This window comes from Lycorma delicatula, chromosome 7, assembly GCF_047948215.1.
Source record: "Lycorma delicatula isolate Av1 chromosome 7, ASM4794821v1, whole genome shotgun sequence".
NCBI classification, from domain to species: Eukaryota; Metazoa; Arthropoda; class Insecta; order Hemiptera; family Fulgoridae; genus Lycorma; species Lycorma delicatula.
The window spans coordinates 75136094-75155131 of record NC_134461.1 but is presented as its reverse complement, the minus strand read 5'-3'; the positions used below and the strand labels follow the sequence as shown (position 1 = coordinate 75155131).

Sequence of the window (19038 nt, the reverse complement as noted above, 5' to 3'; positions counted from 1 at the left end):
GTTCAGAACTAAACAAAGTGACGCGGCGTGCTTGAAGGCCATACTACAGACGCTCCGCAACACATATTCGCAAAGGTTCATCCGATTTTTGCGCAGGTTTTTATTTCAAAACTGATCGGACCTTGAAAAAAAAATAACCCTCATATATATATATATATAAAAATAATTACATTGTTTTACAGTATCTGATAACCCAGAAAAAGTAATAAGTAGGTAAAATAACAAAAACAAAATTTAGTAATATTTATGAGTATATTACATCCAGTGACTGATATTTGACATTAAGTACTCCTTCAAAGTAAATTTTTCAGTTTCATAAGAAATATATTTACCCTTAACAACTAGCAAATACAAACTGAACACACATAACATTGACCAAACCACAATTTGTAATTTTAATTTCCTTCCTTATAGAATGGATGGAAAATCATTATTTTCCAACAGCAAGCTGGAAAAAAACCAGGGTGAAGAGTTATAGAAAGAGTTTAAGTACAACAAATATCTTTTTCTATAAACCAAATAATTCTTACCACACAGAAAATAAATCTAGTACAATAATCAAGTCATCATTTATTAAAAAAAAAAACAAATCTGAAACTTAATTGATAGATTCATCAAAATCTATTAGATTGTAGGAGCTATACAGATACTAAAGGCACCTTATGATGGTTTTGAAGGCTAAACAGAAAAAGAAAAGAAAAGATACTGATGATAAGAAAATATTTCATTATTATAGGTTTTTATAAAAGCATGAAAGTTTGAATAATTTCATTTTATTTATACAATATGAAGCTTTTCATTGATTAGTTCACTGAATGAAAAAATAATTAAGAACCTGGATCTAAAACAAAAAGAAAAATCTGACTTTCAGAGTGTTTCCAGGCCTCTTATATCTTGAGGGAATATCTTGAGGTATAGAGAACAGTTATCTTATAAATCAAATTAAATTTAAAATAAAATTTATTATGTGTAAAATCTATGAAATCAATTTTTATTAACAATAGAAGACACAACTTTAATTAATTTATATCGAATTACTTTATTAGCAGTTTATATTAAATTATTAGCAAATTAAATTGCTAATAATAAATTGAATAATTAATTATTCAATTAATTAATTACACTGATAGATAATAAAAAAATTTTAATGTTTTTTTAAGTGTGATACCATTTCTTGAATTGTTTTTTTGCGTACATTACAGATCTGTAAATACAATTTTTCTATCACCCTTAGTTTTAAATAAATTATGCTTCAAAAAAAATTAAGGGAAAATATAGTTAAAATCTGTAAAATTAGTAGTTTTGCATGGCCATACCTGTGTTAGAATGATTTCGCAGACGGTTTTCTTTTATAAATATCCTCAGGCACATCCCGAATTAATGTCCAACAGTAATCGGCTAGCATGTTAGTATTGCATTTCTCTTTACAGCGGCTTTCCATCACCGAAATGGCTTGGTGAAAATGTTCACTGTGTTCGTCTCTTACATCTCTGAGGTGACATCCCATAGCTCTGTATGAAATAAGTAAGAAATTGATTAACAATATCATGGTAATTGTCGGATTTTTTTTATGAGAAACTTTTTGCAAATGTCTTAAAATGAAGTCCAAGGTGCACTTTCTACATTATTAACATTGAGTTAAATACATCATCTTTGACCAACTCTCTTATTTGAGGACCAATAAATACTCTTTCTTTCATTTTTCCTTCACTTACATTTTTACAAATTTCTAATGTACAAAAATCCAGATTATCTTTCTTCATTGCTTTTACAAAACTTTTCATTAGTCCTAGCTTGATAAGGAGAGGGGGTAAAAATATTTTTTTGGGTTCAACTATGGGCTCATAAATAATATTTTCCCCATTTGGAGTTAAGTTGTCTCGTTTCTTCCACTCTTTGGTAACATAGAATTCGCAAAGAAAACACATGTATTTAGTATAGCCTAACTGCATGCCTAACAAAATAGCTACAACTTCAAATCACCACATACGTTCCAGCTATGTTTTTTATAATTTATTTTTTCAAGAATGTTATCACATCATATGTCTCTTACAAATTAATACCATTAGCGATTGGTATCGAAGGATATTTGTTACTGTTGTGTAGTAGACCACTTTTAAACTATACCTGGATGTATCTATGAAAAGGCATCAGTCCTCAGGTTTATGAACTTCTCCTAAGCGCAATAAACCAGATTATTTTCATCAATAAAGTACTGAGAAAATTCTTTTTGTCGGCTTTAAAAGCCCAAAATTGTTGTAGTTTTTGGAAGTAAATTCCAACCTTGCAGTCTTGATGCTAATAATTCAGCTTGAGTTTTTGATAAATTTAAATCCCTTACAAAGTCGTTTAATTATTTTTGTAATATAAGATGTGGCTTATTGGAAGATAATTTAAAATCAAACTCATTGTTGTCTTCTTCAGTACTGCCAGATTCTTCATCGCTGCTTTTGAAACATGCATTCACAGGTAGCTCGGGAACTGAAATAATTTCACTGTGAGGTACAGGCCTGATTGCAGATTGTAATGAAGGATATTTTACAGTATGTTTAGATTTTTAACTCATGTGTTAAAAATAACAATTGGTTACATGATCCTTTGGTTCACGTATAACAAATGGCAAAGCCTTCTGTGTGTATTTCAGCCATCCTCTTAAACATACAGAACAATTAGTGCATATTATATGAGAAGCCCACGTCCTTATCCTGATCACCAATTTTTCACTGAAATTACAAATGATATACTTCTTTAATTACAGGTGTAATGTTTTTTTTCTATTTAATTTTACAGTAAACTCACCACATACGTATCAAAAGGGATCCACTCATTTACACAATTTCAAGGCATTATGTCCTTGCACTATTAACAGATGTAAGACAGCAATAAGACAAAACAAAATTAATTCATTCCTAAATCCTGTGCTTAATACAAACAACACAGCTGTGTTTTCAGCTACATGTTTTGACTTGCACAGACATGATTAATCTTGTCCATGAAGGCTCACTCTTCAGTATTAGATAAGATGTCATAATATGTGACTATCATTTAATTCTTTGTCTAGTATTGTTTATTTATAGCTTACAAATTATATTAACAAAGTTAAATAATAAAAAAAAAATGAGCTAGCAAAGTACAATATAGGAGCTTAAAATGCTAACTATAAGTTGAAAAATGAAAAAAATCCTTTATTAAAATTAAAACATTTTTCAAAAATGGTAAGTGATAGAAAGATTCTGAGTTTATATTCGTTTTCAGCATAAAAAAAAGATTAAAATCATGTATTGCATTCTAGGAAACAAAAATTATGCTTATTAGTGTTATTTATTATTATTGCTAATAATAAATGGATTATTAATTATTAATAATTAACTTTTATGTGTACTATAACATCAAATATATAATGATGGTAAAAAAAAAAACTACACTTCTCTACCTTTAATCAAATTCTTCATTATTTCTTTGTTATTTCAGTTTAAATCAGTGATACAGAAAGGTAATGAACGATTAGTACATCATATGGAATTTTTTCACCGCAAAGCACAAGCAGGTTACAAGATACCCACTATATGATGGAGAATGTACAGGAAAGGACAGATCCAAAGCAATTCATATTTTTAATATGAATTTACATAACTGGATATTATATAAAATTTTAAACTTAACGATTTGTTTTGTTTAGATTGGGTGGATAGCTCAGGAGTGCGTGTTCATGTTACGGATAAATTAAGACATTATGATGCAGCAGTCATGGAGCTTGGTCTGGAATACATAGATAAAATGGCAATACCACCAAAACTAGAACACTTTGAACTAACTGGTTTCTGTGTTGCTGAATGTACTGGAATAGTAAGTACAAATGTCAAAGTTATTCTAATATAAATAATGGTTATGTATAATATGATGCCTCTTGAAATACTGGTATTTAATTGATATCAGCATGGATTTAGATCTCAGAGTATACTTTATAAAGGCAGAAAAAACAACAAAAGTACAAAAAGTTTACAGTGATTTTATATAAATTTCCTCGCTTAAGCATAAGTGTACTATATCCTACCAACATGTCACAATCTCCTACCAACAGGTAAGATTGTCTAGTAGTTGCTTGATAAATTTTAAGAAAAGTAACAAAATATACACAATTTATTTTACAGTATTAATTTAAAATTAAAACAATTATTTATGATAACTTAAATACTTTTTCAGTGTCAGTTAAAAATGGAAAGCTTTACAAAGAATGAATAAAAAGAAGAATTTGGTGTTTCTAATATGTAGATAAGAATTTATTAATCTGAGAATTCATAACTTAATAATTATTTACCTTTAATATTACTAACAATTAAACAGCAATTAATCTACCACTCAAATTAATTTTAACTATTAATTATTAGTAGTTACTAAAAAAATTATTACTTTCAACTTATACAGTTGTAAATTTATATTATTTTATAACTACGCAGATTTTAATCAGTCATTAGTGAATCATGTGTATAAAATTTTAGTTTTGTAATTAAAAGCAAATTCTTTCTCATTCAACCTCAATTAAACATGCCAAAAATGTGCTTAATTAAAAAAAATCATCATAAGTTGAAACTGTGCAGATATCTACCTCTACTACCCATTTTAAATGGACATATTCTTATTAAAAAAAACTTCTCTTCAAGAAGATTGTTTATAAAAAAAGATAATGTTTTATGAACACTAATATTTTTTGATATTAAAAATTTATAGATAATTTATTTGTAAATTTTTAACTTTTATTATTAAAAGTCAAACTTTTAACTATTATTATTATCACAGTAATTTTTTACTGGTTAATAGACCCACTGGCCACAAGGAGGCAAGGCAAGGGGTTAAAACTGTTGTGTAACTAAGTAAAATCATATCATATGTGGCAACTGCAACTTGGCACATGTCACAGCTTCAGGTTCATTACTCATCAAGTCCAGAGGTTATATACTTCCTCATCAAAGCACACTTGTCTAGAATCACTACATTCTGCTTTGGCAGGAAGAGGCGAGGCTGAATGCCAATGGCCCTGAGTGACTTGTGAAGTGAGTGAGGAATCTCTTCAAGTGCGCCAATGATGATGGGCACTATTATAACCTCTCCCTGGGTCCAGACCTCCCTGACCTGATCCACCAAATCCCTGAACTTCGACAAAGCTTCTTGGCAAATTTCTTCTAGATGTTAGCGGCCGGTGGTATCGTCACATCGATGATCCAGGTGATGTTTTCCTGTTTTTTAATCACAACAATATCTGGACGATTACGGGCCACTGGCTTATTCATGAGGACCGCGCGATCGTAATAAATCCTATAACAGTAATTTTCCAATACGAACAGAGGAGCATACTTTTAATAAGAAATGAACACATCAAGAAGTTCCAGGTCTAGGGCTAGCCTCTGATGGAGAATGCCACCTTATTGTGTCGGAACATGTATTCTTTTGGGGCCACAATCTGGCAGCCACTAATCACGTGCTTCACAGACTCGCTTGTACTCCCACACAAATGGCAATTACCCACGACCACCGCAGGCAGGGTCCTTCACTATGTGCTTCCAATAATTGAGCATGCTGACTACCGAATCCTGGATTGCAAACACAAATCCCTCAGTCTCAGCAAACAATCCCGCACGCCATGCATCCATCTTCTGTTTATCATCAGGAACCTTGTTCACAGGGCATAGTTATTGTCGCTAAGGCAGAGTGGAGTCAGACCTTGCTGAGATGATAGCAACTCCTCTTCTTGCTCTGTGATTAGGCGCTTGATCAAGCCTAACTATGTTGTACCCTTTCAATCTCAAAGTGTCAGTATTCCTTAAATGCATCTGTTGTAAACAAACACATAAAGGATTTTACTCTCTCATTACATATATGGGATCAACTTCTACAGTTATTAGCCCTCATCACATCCTTAAAAAAAGATTTGAATCACCGTGAGGTTCGTCATATGTAAGGGTGTAAAGAGTCGTTACATTTTATTTGAAAATACCAAAATTATTAAACACAGAACATTAATGACAAACACTGAGAACAGGGTGTAAAGATATTAAAAACAATAAATAAAACACAAAACAAAATAAAAAGAATGTTTTACAATATCATCATTATTCATATCCATTGAAATCTTTTCCTTCCCATCTTTTTTAAGCACCCTCGAGGCAACCGAAACTGCCGTTAAGCAGCACATAAGTTTCCCCAGGATGCTGTGGCAGTTGACTCTTCTCTATAAATTGTTCTAAAGGGCTTAACCCATCAGGTTCACAGCCACGTCATAGAAGCAATTTGACCACCTGTTCAGAACGGCGAAGAACCCCTCGTCGGGGAGGCTGCCCTTTCTGGTCCTGACATATCTGGCTCCAGGCATGACCTTGCACATACCCTTTGCCACACGCTCTCAGTCCAGCCTCAAGGGTACCCCATGCCATCATTGGATATGCCCTGACTCTCCCATTCTTGCAAGCAGGTGAGCTCAGGCGTCCTAGGCAAGAGAGATGGATACCTTCTGGCCCTATACATGCCACGCTTCAAAATTCCCCTTGTATACGTAAAATTAGACTACTCACTTAACGATTCTTTAACACAGCTTTAAATTACTTACAGACTAGTTAGTAGTCCACTGGTGTGTAAATAAGCAACTATTTTTTCTTCTTTTCCACCTTCTAAATCAGCAGCAATATTATTTATTAGTCCGAACCTCTTTCTTAGGTACTCATATATGATACACTTTTCCATTGGATGCCTTTTTGTGTTTTATTACAAACACTGTGCATTGGTCTTTCTTCGCCTGTTAACAAATATGATTTTGTTATACAAGACTCGACCGATTCTGAGTCTGGTCACCACCGCTTTTTCTCGACGAGTGCTTCACATCGCCTACCATTTATATGGAGTTCTAACTTTGTTCAATTTGACATTTAATCTTCTCCAATCATTACTCCATCTGTTTTTTATTGTATTAGTTAGACAATTTTTAACATCTGCCACTCGTAGAAGAATTCTATCAAGGTTATCACTGTTTCCTTTCTGGCAGCTTTGTCTGCTTTCGTTTCCTGCAATACCAGCATGCTCTGGAGTCCATATAAATATAGATCGCTGACCTTGTCCATTTAAAACATACAAAATGGATAGGATATTTACGATATGGACGTCATATCCTTAATACTCTTCTTCCGAATTGCAGTAAGTGCACTTAACGAATCGGAACATATAAGCACTCACTCTTCGCAGAAATGTTCAGAGAAGCGAAGAGCTTGCTGTATGACAATAAGTTCTGCCGTATAAACACTTATCATATCTGGCCGTTTCCAAAAATGGGCTTCTCTATTTACATATATGGAACATCCAACACCGTGATCGGTTTTAGAACCTCAGTATAATTTTAACGTATTCTTCGTAACTACTGATAGTTGATAAAAATTCCTGTTGGATGATTACGGCTGATTTCTCTTTTATTTTTCCACTGAAGAAATCCAATCTTGTGTTCACCGCTGGTAAGAGCCATGGCGGCATTTCTCTTTTAGAAATTGCTAACGGAAAAGCAATTTCATATTTTCTTATCAGTTTGTGATACCGTATTCCAACTAATCTGGAATAGGTAGCATGACGTTCGTATAATGCAGCCAAAGTACGATTGTTGAATATGTTATTATTTAAACGGATAGGAAAGGCCCATATATTTGCCGCATATCTTAGCAATAGGATCTCTCTTCTGTAATATAGTGGCATTATTTTGGCTTCCGACATTAGACAAGTCGCCGGACTTGTACGGAATGCGCCTGTGCCATACCGTATTCCGCTGTTATGTATTACGTCTAACTTTCGTAAAGCGAATTTTTAGCGGATGAATATACAATAAATCCGTAGTCGAGTTTCGACTGAACCAATTCTTTATACAACCTCAGTAGTATTTCTTTATCCGAGCCCCAGTTGACCTTGGATAAACATTTAATAATGTTTAGTATTTTGCATTTACCAATCGTCCTGTATATGTAATCCCCATGCAAGGGATTTATCTAATAATAGCCCTAAAAATCGCACATTATCCCTGTATTCTACTGGATGGTTGTCGATGGTCAAAACAGAACTTCGGTGGGGAGTTCTCTTCCTACAGAAGTGTGCACGCACGTTTTCTCTGGTGAAAATTTGGAACCATTATTCCTTGCTACTTCATAGAGAGCCTTTATCGTACGTTGTAATTTGCACTTCAACGTAGCTGTTGTGTTGCTGGTATGTACAATTTCCAGATCATCAACATAGACACTTTTGCTGATTTCTGCTGGAATGGCTAATATTAGTTCATTAATGGCGATCGTGAAAAAGGTACCGCTCAACGGTAAGCTATGTGGTATGCCATTTTCCAATCTTTTTTCTGTTGAATATTCTTTGTTGGCACGTACTTGATATTTACGTTCATTCATATAGTTGCTGAGTAATACTGGCAGATTGCCATGGATGCTCATTCATGTAATTGAAGCATTATTCTATGACGCCAGGTCATATCGAATGCCTTCTGCAGATCAAAGAAGACTCCGACGCAATATTTTCTTGTGATAAAGCTGTTGTATATGATGTTATCTAAGTTGATCATTTGATCAGTAGTAGAGTGGTATTGCCGAACATCTGCTTGATGCGAGGATAAGAGATTTTCTTTTTCTAAAATACAAACGAGTCGATTATTTATCATTTTTCAAATATTTTTCCCATAGCGCACGTCAAAGAAATAGGACGGTAACTATTGAGATTTGTCAAATTTTTATCTTTCTTTGGCATTGGAACAATATGTGCTTTTTTCACTGCTGCGGGTACATTCCATCCCGCCATATCTGATTATATAGTTCTAACAATCTACGGTTTGTAGTGGTATTCAGCTGTCTGATCATGTTATAATGAATTTCATCCGGACCAGCAGCTGTGTTGTCTGTTTTCTGCAACGCTTTCACAAATTCTTCTATTTAAAAGGTACATTATATGAATAATTTATTTCAGCTCTGAAATTTAGTAGACCCTCAAATTCTGTTTTATGCATTCTAAAATATTCATCGTAGTTAGCCGTCTTGCTGGCTTCTTCGAAATGATTGGTTAATAGCTCTGTAATGTCATTTAAAGTATCTTTAACGTCATCTTTGTATTAAAGGCAAGTTATGGGAGCAAAGCATGCACGTCCACAAATAGCCTTCACTTTCCTCCAAACAACTGATTCAGTTGTGTTTCTGTCAATGGAAGACACATATTGCTCCCAGGATGGTTTTTCAGAATCTATCATAATCCTTTTTTCAAACGCCCTCATTTTTTAAAGGCAATTAGAATTCCAAGTTTTGGACGTTTCTTAAAAACATTATACGCTTTTTTTTCTTTTAATAGCTTCACTTATTTTATTGTTCCGCCACGGAACGGGTCGCTTCTTGAGTTTCCCAGGTGTTTTGGAAATATACCTTGATGCCGAGTCAAGTATGGAATTAGTTATAGCGTTGACATCGACTTCGATAACTCCAGTTGTTTCAGGGAGTATCTGTAAAGCTCGTCCAATATGCCTTATCAAACAGACATCTTTTGGAGATGGGATATATTTTTTTTGTAACGTCAGTTACAATTTGCATCGAAAATGATCGCTTCCATGTAGAACCTCCAAAACGTGAGAAGTGTACCTCGATCCACTTATAAGTGCTAGATCTATACAGGGCATCGATCCATCTCTGGCACTGAAAAAGTTCCAAAATCATCATTTAAGAAAATGAAATCTGAAGTCATTTGGAACTTTTCCAATTCTCTTCCACGGGGATCTACTCGATCCCGCCGAGGTACACTCCTACTGGAGGTCCGGTCCGGTAATCCGGTGGAACCGGCATATGTTCTGGCAGAGAGCGGTTGCACAGTCTCTGCACTGTCTCCAGACCCCTACAAACCGAAGTTTTCACACCATTACGGCTATTAGTATTACGTTACAAGGATGTTAGTATTATTAATTTTTCATTAGTATTACGGCCTGTAGGTGGAATCAGGCCGAAGAAATTGCCATCTCCGAGGAAAAACACTCGGTGCCCCGTTAGCCAGCGTTATGTATAGTACATATGTACAGCTGTTTTCGCTCTGTACGTGGAACGTAAATGTTATGTTCCGGACCTGGGGATTATCTACCTCAGGGCACTATTATTATTATTATTATTATTTTATTTTTGAAGCTTTAGGGGCATCGACTGCTATAGTCATTAGCTCCTTTCACAACAAAAAAGAAGAACATGCTATTCCCTCCCGGTAAAAACACTAGCGACATAATCAATAGACTTGTCTTGTCAATAAAGATCATCTAATAAAAAGACTTATCGTGGGATAAAAACCCCAAAAGAAACACAAAAATGACAAGGGTGTATAAATGGTCTTTGCCACTTAAAAACAAAAAAACAGTTCTTATGAAACGTTATCAAACAATAAATTTAAATCAAGTAAACACTGCAAAAAAACACCATTACAAAATATTAGAAAAAATAATATAAAAATATACTGTCAAACACATAATGACAAGAGTGTAAAGGGCCCTTGCCACTTAATTTCACACACCATAGAAGATGTTCAGAGAACATAAAAAAAGACACATCTTAAAAACTCTCATGTTATACAAAAATAAAAACACAAATTATATTAAAATAAATTCTTCATTTAAATATAAAATTGATCTCTTATTAAATTTTACTGCCTCGGTTTACCTTTCGGCCATCCATTTTTACTCCTTTTCTCCATTTTCCGAAGGGCCTCAATGTTGATATCCATTATATCCGAGTCCTCAGAGTTGGAGTCTTCAGTTCACCACCATAAGTCTCGGAGAATCTCCTACTGCCAGCATTAGATGATACAGGCTCTGCTGGTAAGTCAAAAGTACATCGCAATTCAAACTGGATGTACTCATCACTAGAATATGTGGGGTGGTCGATTGCTTCAACGTCTCCGCTAAAGGCCTCCGTGCTTTTGGAGGCTCCACTGTTGTTTTTTTAAAGTCTTCCTTTTCCAGAATCATCACTTCTGGTTTTGTATATCCCTCTGTAGGGATTTTTACCTCCTGCAAGTTTACTTTAGTAGGTTCAATCTTCCTCTCAGTTACTGCTTTAATTGTAGGCTCAAATTTGGGCCTTACAGAGCTGTTTTCAACAGATCTTTCTACTTTCTTCTGCGATGGCTTCGGACTGTTTCCTCTTGATGTTCATTCTATTCTCAATGATACATTCGACCATCTTAGCTAAAGCTGGTGCCTATTCTGACAACTCATCTTATGACTTTATACAAGCTGTAGGAGCAGCCACAATTTGCACGTATGAAGCTGTCTTTGGCATTCTGCCAAGCACAAGTTTCCTTCCATCAAAGTAGCTGGCTTTCTATGTTGTCTTAATCTCTTGGACAGCTACTTCCTGTTTATAAATAGGACAATTCCTAGACCTTGCAGAATGGTGTCCATGACAGCTGACACAGAAGTAGGATCCCTGCATGGGTCATCTGGGTGTAATGGTTCACCACACACACATATTTGCTTTCTTGTACAATGAGCCGCCATATGTCCGAATCTTTGATACCCAAAGCAACGCAAAGCATACTTCAAAACTCACTGTACAGGCACTTCTTCCATTTTTTTAAGCTTTATATAGCTTTAGGTTATGCTTCTTAGACCACACAAAACATATACAATATCTGGCTAAGTTTTCTTCCTGTTCTTTTATCTATCGGTTAAACTTTGTTTATTTTTTTTTATAATTATTTATTTATTTAGTTCCTCTTTTATGCAAATTAAGACATAAAACATCTGCTTGATTATTAATCTGTAAATTTATGATCATTTTTCTCCAGCTTTCTAATTTAAAAACTTTAAATTTTCTAAAATATTCATCTTCTTCCTTTTACACGATTGTAAATCGGTTTCATCGAGTCTTCCATTTTCAATGGGGTATGTCCTTCTAGAGCTGGACTAGAACCACTCAATGAAACTGATTCACAATTGTGTAAAAGGAAGATTGAATATTTAGAAAATCTAGAAACTTTTAAATAAAAAAATAGTGGTAAAACAATCATAAATTAACAGATTAATAATTAAGCAGATGTTTTATTTAGGAATTTTAATTTCCACAGAACAGGAAGAAAGACTAGTCAGATAATGTATATATTTTGAGTGGGGTAAGAGGGATGACCTAATGCTACATAAAGAAGCTTTACAAAGTATAAGAAGTGCTAGTACAGTGAATTTTGAAAATGGAGTATATTTAAAATGTGTCAACAAATAATTTAATTATTACAAAGCTAAGAAAGGCAGATCATTGTACTCAATACAAAAATATGTAAATCACATCTTGTAATAAAGTAATAACATAACCGAATTCAATAACAAAGTGATATCAAACTGAATGATCTTGTTGGTTTCCTGAAGAGGGTGGTTCATGATGAGTGGCAAAGTGATTGGAATGCTATCATGAACAATAAACTTCACTCAATTAAGATCACTGTTTCTCCGTTGAACTCCTAAAGCAGAAATAACCATGGAGAAGAGGTTATTATCTGCTGTTTGCGAATAGGGCACACTCATGGATATCCAATGACTCAAACAGATGCACCAGTTTGTGCTCGTTGACTGCGAGCTGACAGTGCACCACATCCTTATTATTATATGATATAATGATTATTATATGATATGCAGCACTGCGTCTCATAGCATGCTATGGGCTAACATGTAAACTATTAGGGGATAATGAAATGTTTTTATCTTATATTTTACAATTTCTTAGAGCCATCCGTTTATATTCTAATATATAAATTACTGCAGCATGTTTCAATTGTTCATGTTATTTGCCATAATGCAGATGGTAATTTTATTATTTTGATCGAGATAGATAATGTTACGTAGCTTCAAGTTTTTAGTTCACTTTTAGGATGCGTTAAAGGCTTTTTACTTTTTAATAATTTTCAACTGTTAATTTTTATTTATTTTTTACAACAAATATATCATGTCTGGGCAATACACGAGAGTGTTTATCACTCAGAAAAAACTTTCATATATGACTCTCTATTCCCTGTTCTTTCCTGCTGTCTAACCACAGACAAAGTGCTATTTTGTTCTATTCAGACTGAGCTTAGTGCTATTTGGCAATTACTTCTGAACTCTAGCCTTCTGATCACATTTATTAATTTATTTATTTATTTTACCACAAATTACTGCAAGTGTATACTTAGTTACTTAGTTAACAGTTGTAATTGGGTTCAAAGCAAACAATCTATTCCTTTTGTTTTATAATAGAAAATAAATTTTGTAGCACCAAAATACCAAGCCTGATACTTGATCTTCACTATTAATTGCAGGAAGTACAGATATCAACAAATCATCCATCAGTCAGTGATCAATTCGGACTAGTGTTTATGACTAACTTTGATTGGAAAATATAGATAATCTGTCCAACCATAAAGTTATACATAATTTAAACTTCATTTTGACAATACATAAAACAGAAGATTACAGGAAATTAAAGTGTACATATGAACAACTTTATAGTTGTCCATAAAGAATTATTAATGTGTTTACATTAAACTTTATTTAAGTCACAATGCGATTTTATCCACGTAATATTTTCTTTGCATATATGTCACCTTATAATTTGTATAAACTTATTAATATTTAACAAGTTCAGTACAAACATAAGTAAAATTGATATTTTAATAAATTTTCAGAGTTTACCTCAACATGGTATAACAGTTTTTGGTTCACAATTACATACACATTTAACTGGAATACGTGTACAAACAAAACACATTAGAGATGGTTATGAACTACCAGAACTTAATAGAGATAACCATTACAGTCAACATTTTCAAGAAATAAGGCAACTGAAACGGCCGACTCGTGTACTACCGGTAATGTATTTGTTTTAATTATATATTACAATGACTGATAGTTATTATATTCCTTTAAAAAAAATCATTATTTTAAGTGCATTTCATATGAAACTATAACAGAAAACTGCAATGTAGATGGGTAAAATGTCTTGAAGTGTCTAATTAAAATGTAATTGATCCCAGTTTATAATATTACCGTTGTAAAAAAAGACAATTAAATAATTTCTTAAGATATTGAGATTTTAAAATGAAGATAATAAGACCAAAATAATAAATTCATATTCATGGATTGTTTTTATTAAATTAATTATTATAAATCTCTTAAAACCTCACAAAATTAGGTTTTTTTCTAGAAAAATGAAGAAGAAAACTGATCAGCAAGAAATAATGAATCGATGCAAATTGAAAGTAAAGTTGCTAAAAAGAAACTAATGGACATTAGTCCATATTCACATTAGTCCTTATTTAATGCACATATACACAAACGTTTTGGAAACATGTAATTGTTTTAAAATAATCTACATAATACATTCAAAATTTGCTTTTAATATTTTTAGCCTTACAGCCATAGTAAATTTAATTTTTTATAGACTTTGATGATTAACAACTTACCTAGTTTTCTTTTGGGTTTATATTAATTAATTATAAATTTGCAAGGACATATCACATTTACATTCATAGCCAGCCATTAAGTTCCCATAAAAAAAAAGAGAAAAATAATATCAGTGTCTTAAGAAAATGAATGGTAGTTTTTCATTTATATTATATATTGCTAACATGATAAGGTGATTCAACTTAGTAAATTGCTGTATTTGTAAATACTAGCTAGTAATTCCTGCATTAGGATTTATCCCATTTGTAATGAGATGACAATTCTATGACATTTCATTCACATTGCTATCCATTAAGAATCATAACATGATGCTGTAGTAATGTTATGTAAAAAAAAAGATTATACACTTATACAATAATGTTCTCTTTTAATTACAAAAATAAAATACAAATATGTTCAAACTTACACACCTATTTAAATCGACTAAATCATTTTTTCAGATCTTTTTTATTTCCTTATCTTTATGGAATGTATATTGATTTTCAGCAGCACATTACTTGGGCTGAAATTTCTGAAGTTACGAACATATTATTTAATGTAATATTGTAACAACTAACACATTACTGTGTATAAGTAATAAATACTTTACTCAGAGCAGTATATAAAATACATTACAAATATCATATCAGGAAAGGTAAGCGAGCAACATCAATGAAATGAAATTATTAATCTAGAATTTCCCTAGATGAATAAGATACCTGATAAAACCTTTATCAGGAAAGCATCACAAAATACATAATTATAAAAAAATATGGATTATTAAAATTTATATTTTAATACTGATAAATAATAATAATGAAATAAAATTAAGAAAGTTTGTGAAAATAATAAATAAATAAAGTAAATTAAAAAAAAAGATTACAAAGTTGATGGAAATTAGATCAACATTTTATAAATTATTATAATTTTATAAAATGATTATGAAGTAAATGTTTTTAAAATTAAATTTAAAGGCTTAATAACGAAGTAGTATTGATTCTGTTTTAAAAAATCTGATGTGGACAAAATATGACTACTTGTACGCCTATTAAATTACATTTACACATTCTTTTTAAATGAAAAGTACATAAAATTTTATTTCATTAAAAACTTCTGATATTTTTTCATATTTTTTGTTAACATTGAATTATTTATTATTCATTGTATTTTTTTATTAATAAATCAATACATTTAAATTTTAAAAAAAGTTAAAGAAAAAAAGTCTTATTTGAACCAATGTGCTTAATATCTCTATTGCTTTATATCTCTACTGAATATCTCGTTCAATATAGAAAGAAATGTGGAAAATTTGCTATCATTGTTCAAGGATTTTACCGTTTCAAGGTTGAAAAATGTTAGAAATTGATTTTTGGATATTCACGTGTATATTACTCACACCAAAAATCAAGTTGATATCTTCATTTATTACAGAGAAATTCAAACTATGGTAAAATTTAGTGTTACCTCATTTTAATCTTTGAAACTCAGAATTTCAAAAAATAATTTCTTAATGTACACTATACCATAAGATGAACATGTGGTCGAACAATATGTCACCTTGGTTCAGTACTTCGGTGAGGTTTAATTATTCTAAATATTTTATTAATCACTGGTTCATTCAAATAAAAGTCTTTATTTCATTTATAATATAAATTATTTTTATTATAATCTTTGAACTTTTAATTCATATATATATATATATATATATATATAACATTACTGTATTAATTAATTATACATTCATAATAAACACATGTTGAGTTTGAAAGATGGAACAAGACTCACTAACAGTAAAGAATTAGACAAATTCATTTAATAACAGTAACAAAAAAAATGAGAATTTTAAAGAGTAAAAGAAAGAGTGAAAATTTATAGAGTAAGAAAAAAGTGAAAATTTTATTTTTACAAATAAAAAAGGAGGAAATGAAACCTGAGTCTTAAAAACATGTAAACAATTTCCATAAATTTATGTTAGTAGTTTTTTGCTAATTGTTGATTATGAATCACTCACGATGTATTTATATATTTATATGTATGCATATAAGTTGTTCATTTCAAGGAGGCTCTTTTATATGGAACAGTGGTTGCCAGCATATTTTGTTGGTTGGGCTTCAATTAACCATATATCTCAGGAATGGTCTGCCTCCTGAATCTGTACAAGACTACACCTCATTTACATGTCGTACAATTATCCTCATTTCATTGGGTCATTGGAGTTGCTTATTATTTACTAGTTGAACAGACTGCAATATACTATATTAGGAATACTAATAAATGGTGGCTTTATTTTATATAATTTAAATATTTTCATTCTTGACAATTAATGTTTAATTTAAGATTTCAATTTGTAAGAAAATAAAGAGTATGCAATATTAAATTAATACCATAGTAAAGCTTTCCATTCCAGTGTGAACAATATACATATAACAGCCACTGTTATGTTTTTATGACTAAAGAGCATAAAAAAAAACTTGACTGCGATGGGAAATGCAACCATATAGTGTGTGCAAAGCCGCAATGGAGATATATTTATATCTCCATATATTTATATATATATATATATATATATATAAGAAGATATATTTTATATATATATATAAAACTGATATTTTGAAAAATTCTATCAATTCATGCATTTATATTTATATTTTTTTTTTAACCTTTGATAGCAGAAAAAAGTGAGAAATTATGTTCTAGGAAAATCTTTTATTCTAATAAATATGAATAGTATGCATATTTCATATTGCTATATTTTAAATTACAGGGTGATGCACTAGTAACAACATGCACTTACAACACAATGAATCGTGATAACATTACTTTGGGAGGATTTGCAATCACAGATGAAATGTGTGTTAATTACATTTACTACTACCCAAAAACAGATCTGGAAGTATGCAAGAGTTCAATATCTGATCAAAGCCTTGCTTCATACTTTAAAATAATGAACAAGTGAGTAATAATTATCAAGTTTTTAGTAGAATAGGTAACAACCTTCAGAGAATAGGTAACAAACATTTAGACAAATGGAAAATATTTAACTGCACAGCAAATGGAATTATCAAAACTGTTTATCTCAGTCACTTTCCTTGTAGTGTTTATCTATTTCCCAGATGACATTAATTCTATAAACAATTGCTTTAGACAACTGAAGTTGCAAAGTGTTCTAAAATCTTCTTTTTTATATAAAAATACCAGCTTTCATTTTAATCAGTCATAAATTTAATTACATTTACAAATAACTCTTATTTCGTTCATCAATGAATGTCATTACTCCTAATCTAGACATTATTAGACTTATAAAAAGAACATTGATAAGATAAGTGACAAAACATAAATAAAAGTAGGTCTTATTTTCTAACAAAAATTAATAAAATCATAAACAGTAATAGACATCTATAAATGTAACAAACTGATTTGTAGTGTTTCCAAACAATTACTGCAGATAAACTGAGAACACGAGAACACAGATTATTTTCTATATCTAAATAAAAATAAAACAAAATAAAATATCTTTATAGTATTATCCAGCAGAAGATTAGTAACACAGATATATATCTATATTACTATTACTTAAGTTTTATTAATGCTGATAAAACTTCAGTGCTCACTGACAATGAATAATTTGATTTATTTTTACAAGTAGAGTACAGTTTGTTTTGACTGCGTTGTGCAGCTATACATAAACAAGGTGAGCGGCGCATATACATATACAACTAAATGTCAATTTGAAACAAACAAATAGGAGGGTGGTAGCTGAGCCAATTACAATAAGTAATCTCTAAAACTAATGAAAAAATTAAATTTAATACAGTGTGGGGTACTACTACCTGTGTTTGGTTTAGATGATACTATTAATTAAATTTTAATAATATTTGTTATTTATTTTAAAAATGTAATGTTAAACGATAATATAATTATAAACATTTATTAAGATAAAATATTACACATATTTTCTTTTCTTTTATTGATTACAGGTTAGAAAAACAAAAAACAAGAGATGATTTAGGAATATCAGACAACTACAAAGCCATAGAATGGTCACCATTAAGAGTAGAAGTGTTAGATTATTTGTACAAAGAATCACCTATATATATGCAATGCAATCAATCCAATGGTGAGAGATATCCAGGCGACTGGTCAAACGTTCCAACAACAAAAATTTTATACCCATTACCACCTAAAAGAAGAAACTGTCCTTAAAGATTCATATGAAAATACACAAAAAAGGTCTATTTTTCAGCTTTAAGAATTATTGCAAATAATGATTATATTATTTCAAATTAATATATATTTCATTGATTATTTAAGAAATTAGAATAAAGAATATTAGTGTAATAATTATTACAATAAAAATTATGTTTAATTCAAAAGAAAACCAAATTTAATATTATAAAAACTGACTCTTTTTCATCAAGAGAAGGTAAAAATCCAAATAATTGAAAAGATATATTTACAGAATCATCAATGGTAATGGTATAACGTTGAGTAAATTAATTTCCAAGTAAAATAAAAGCACTCAAAACAAAAATTATATATATATATATATATATATATATATATACACAGAGAAACATGATAAC

General features: G+C 31.1%; 1 protein-coding gene across 1 annotated transcript in view; it reads left to right on the top strand.

Annotated features, from left to right (window-relative positions):
• Positions 1–18827, top strand: part of Tbh (Tyramine beta hydroxylase) — a 39337-nt gene extending 20510 nt beyond the window's left edge. Inside the window, exons 6-9 of the mRNA XM_075371584.1 lie at positions 3680–3846; positions 13699–13881; positions 17220–17407; positions 18433–18827. Coding sequence (XP_075227699.1) covers positions 3680–3846; positions 13699–13881; positions 17220–17407; positions 18433–18658 — 764 coding nt within the window. The 3' untranslated portion in view covers positions 18659–18827. The remainder of the gene's footprint in view (positions 1–3679; positions 3847–13698; positions 13882–17219; positions 17408–18432) is intronic.
• Positions 18828–19038: the final 211 nt, after the last annotated feature.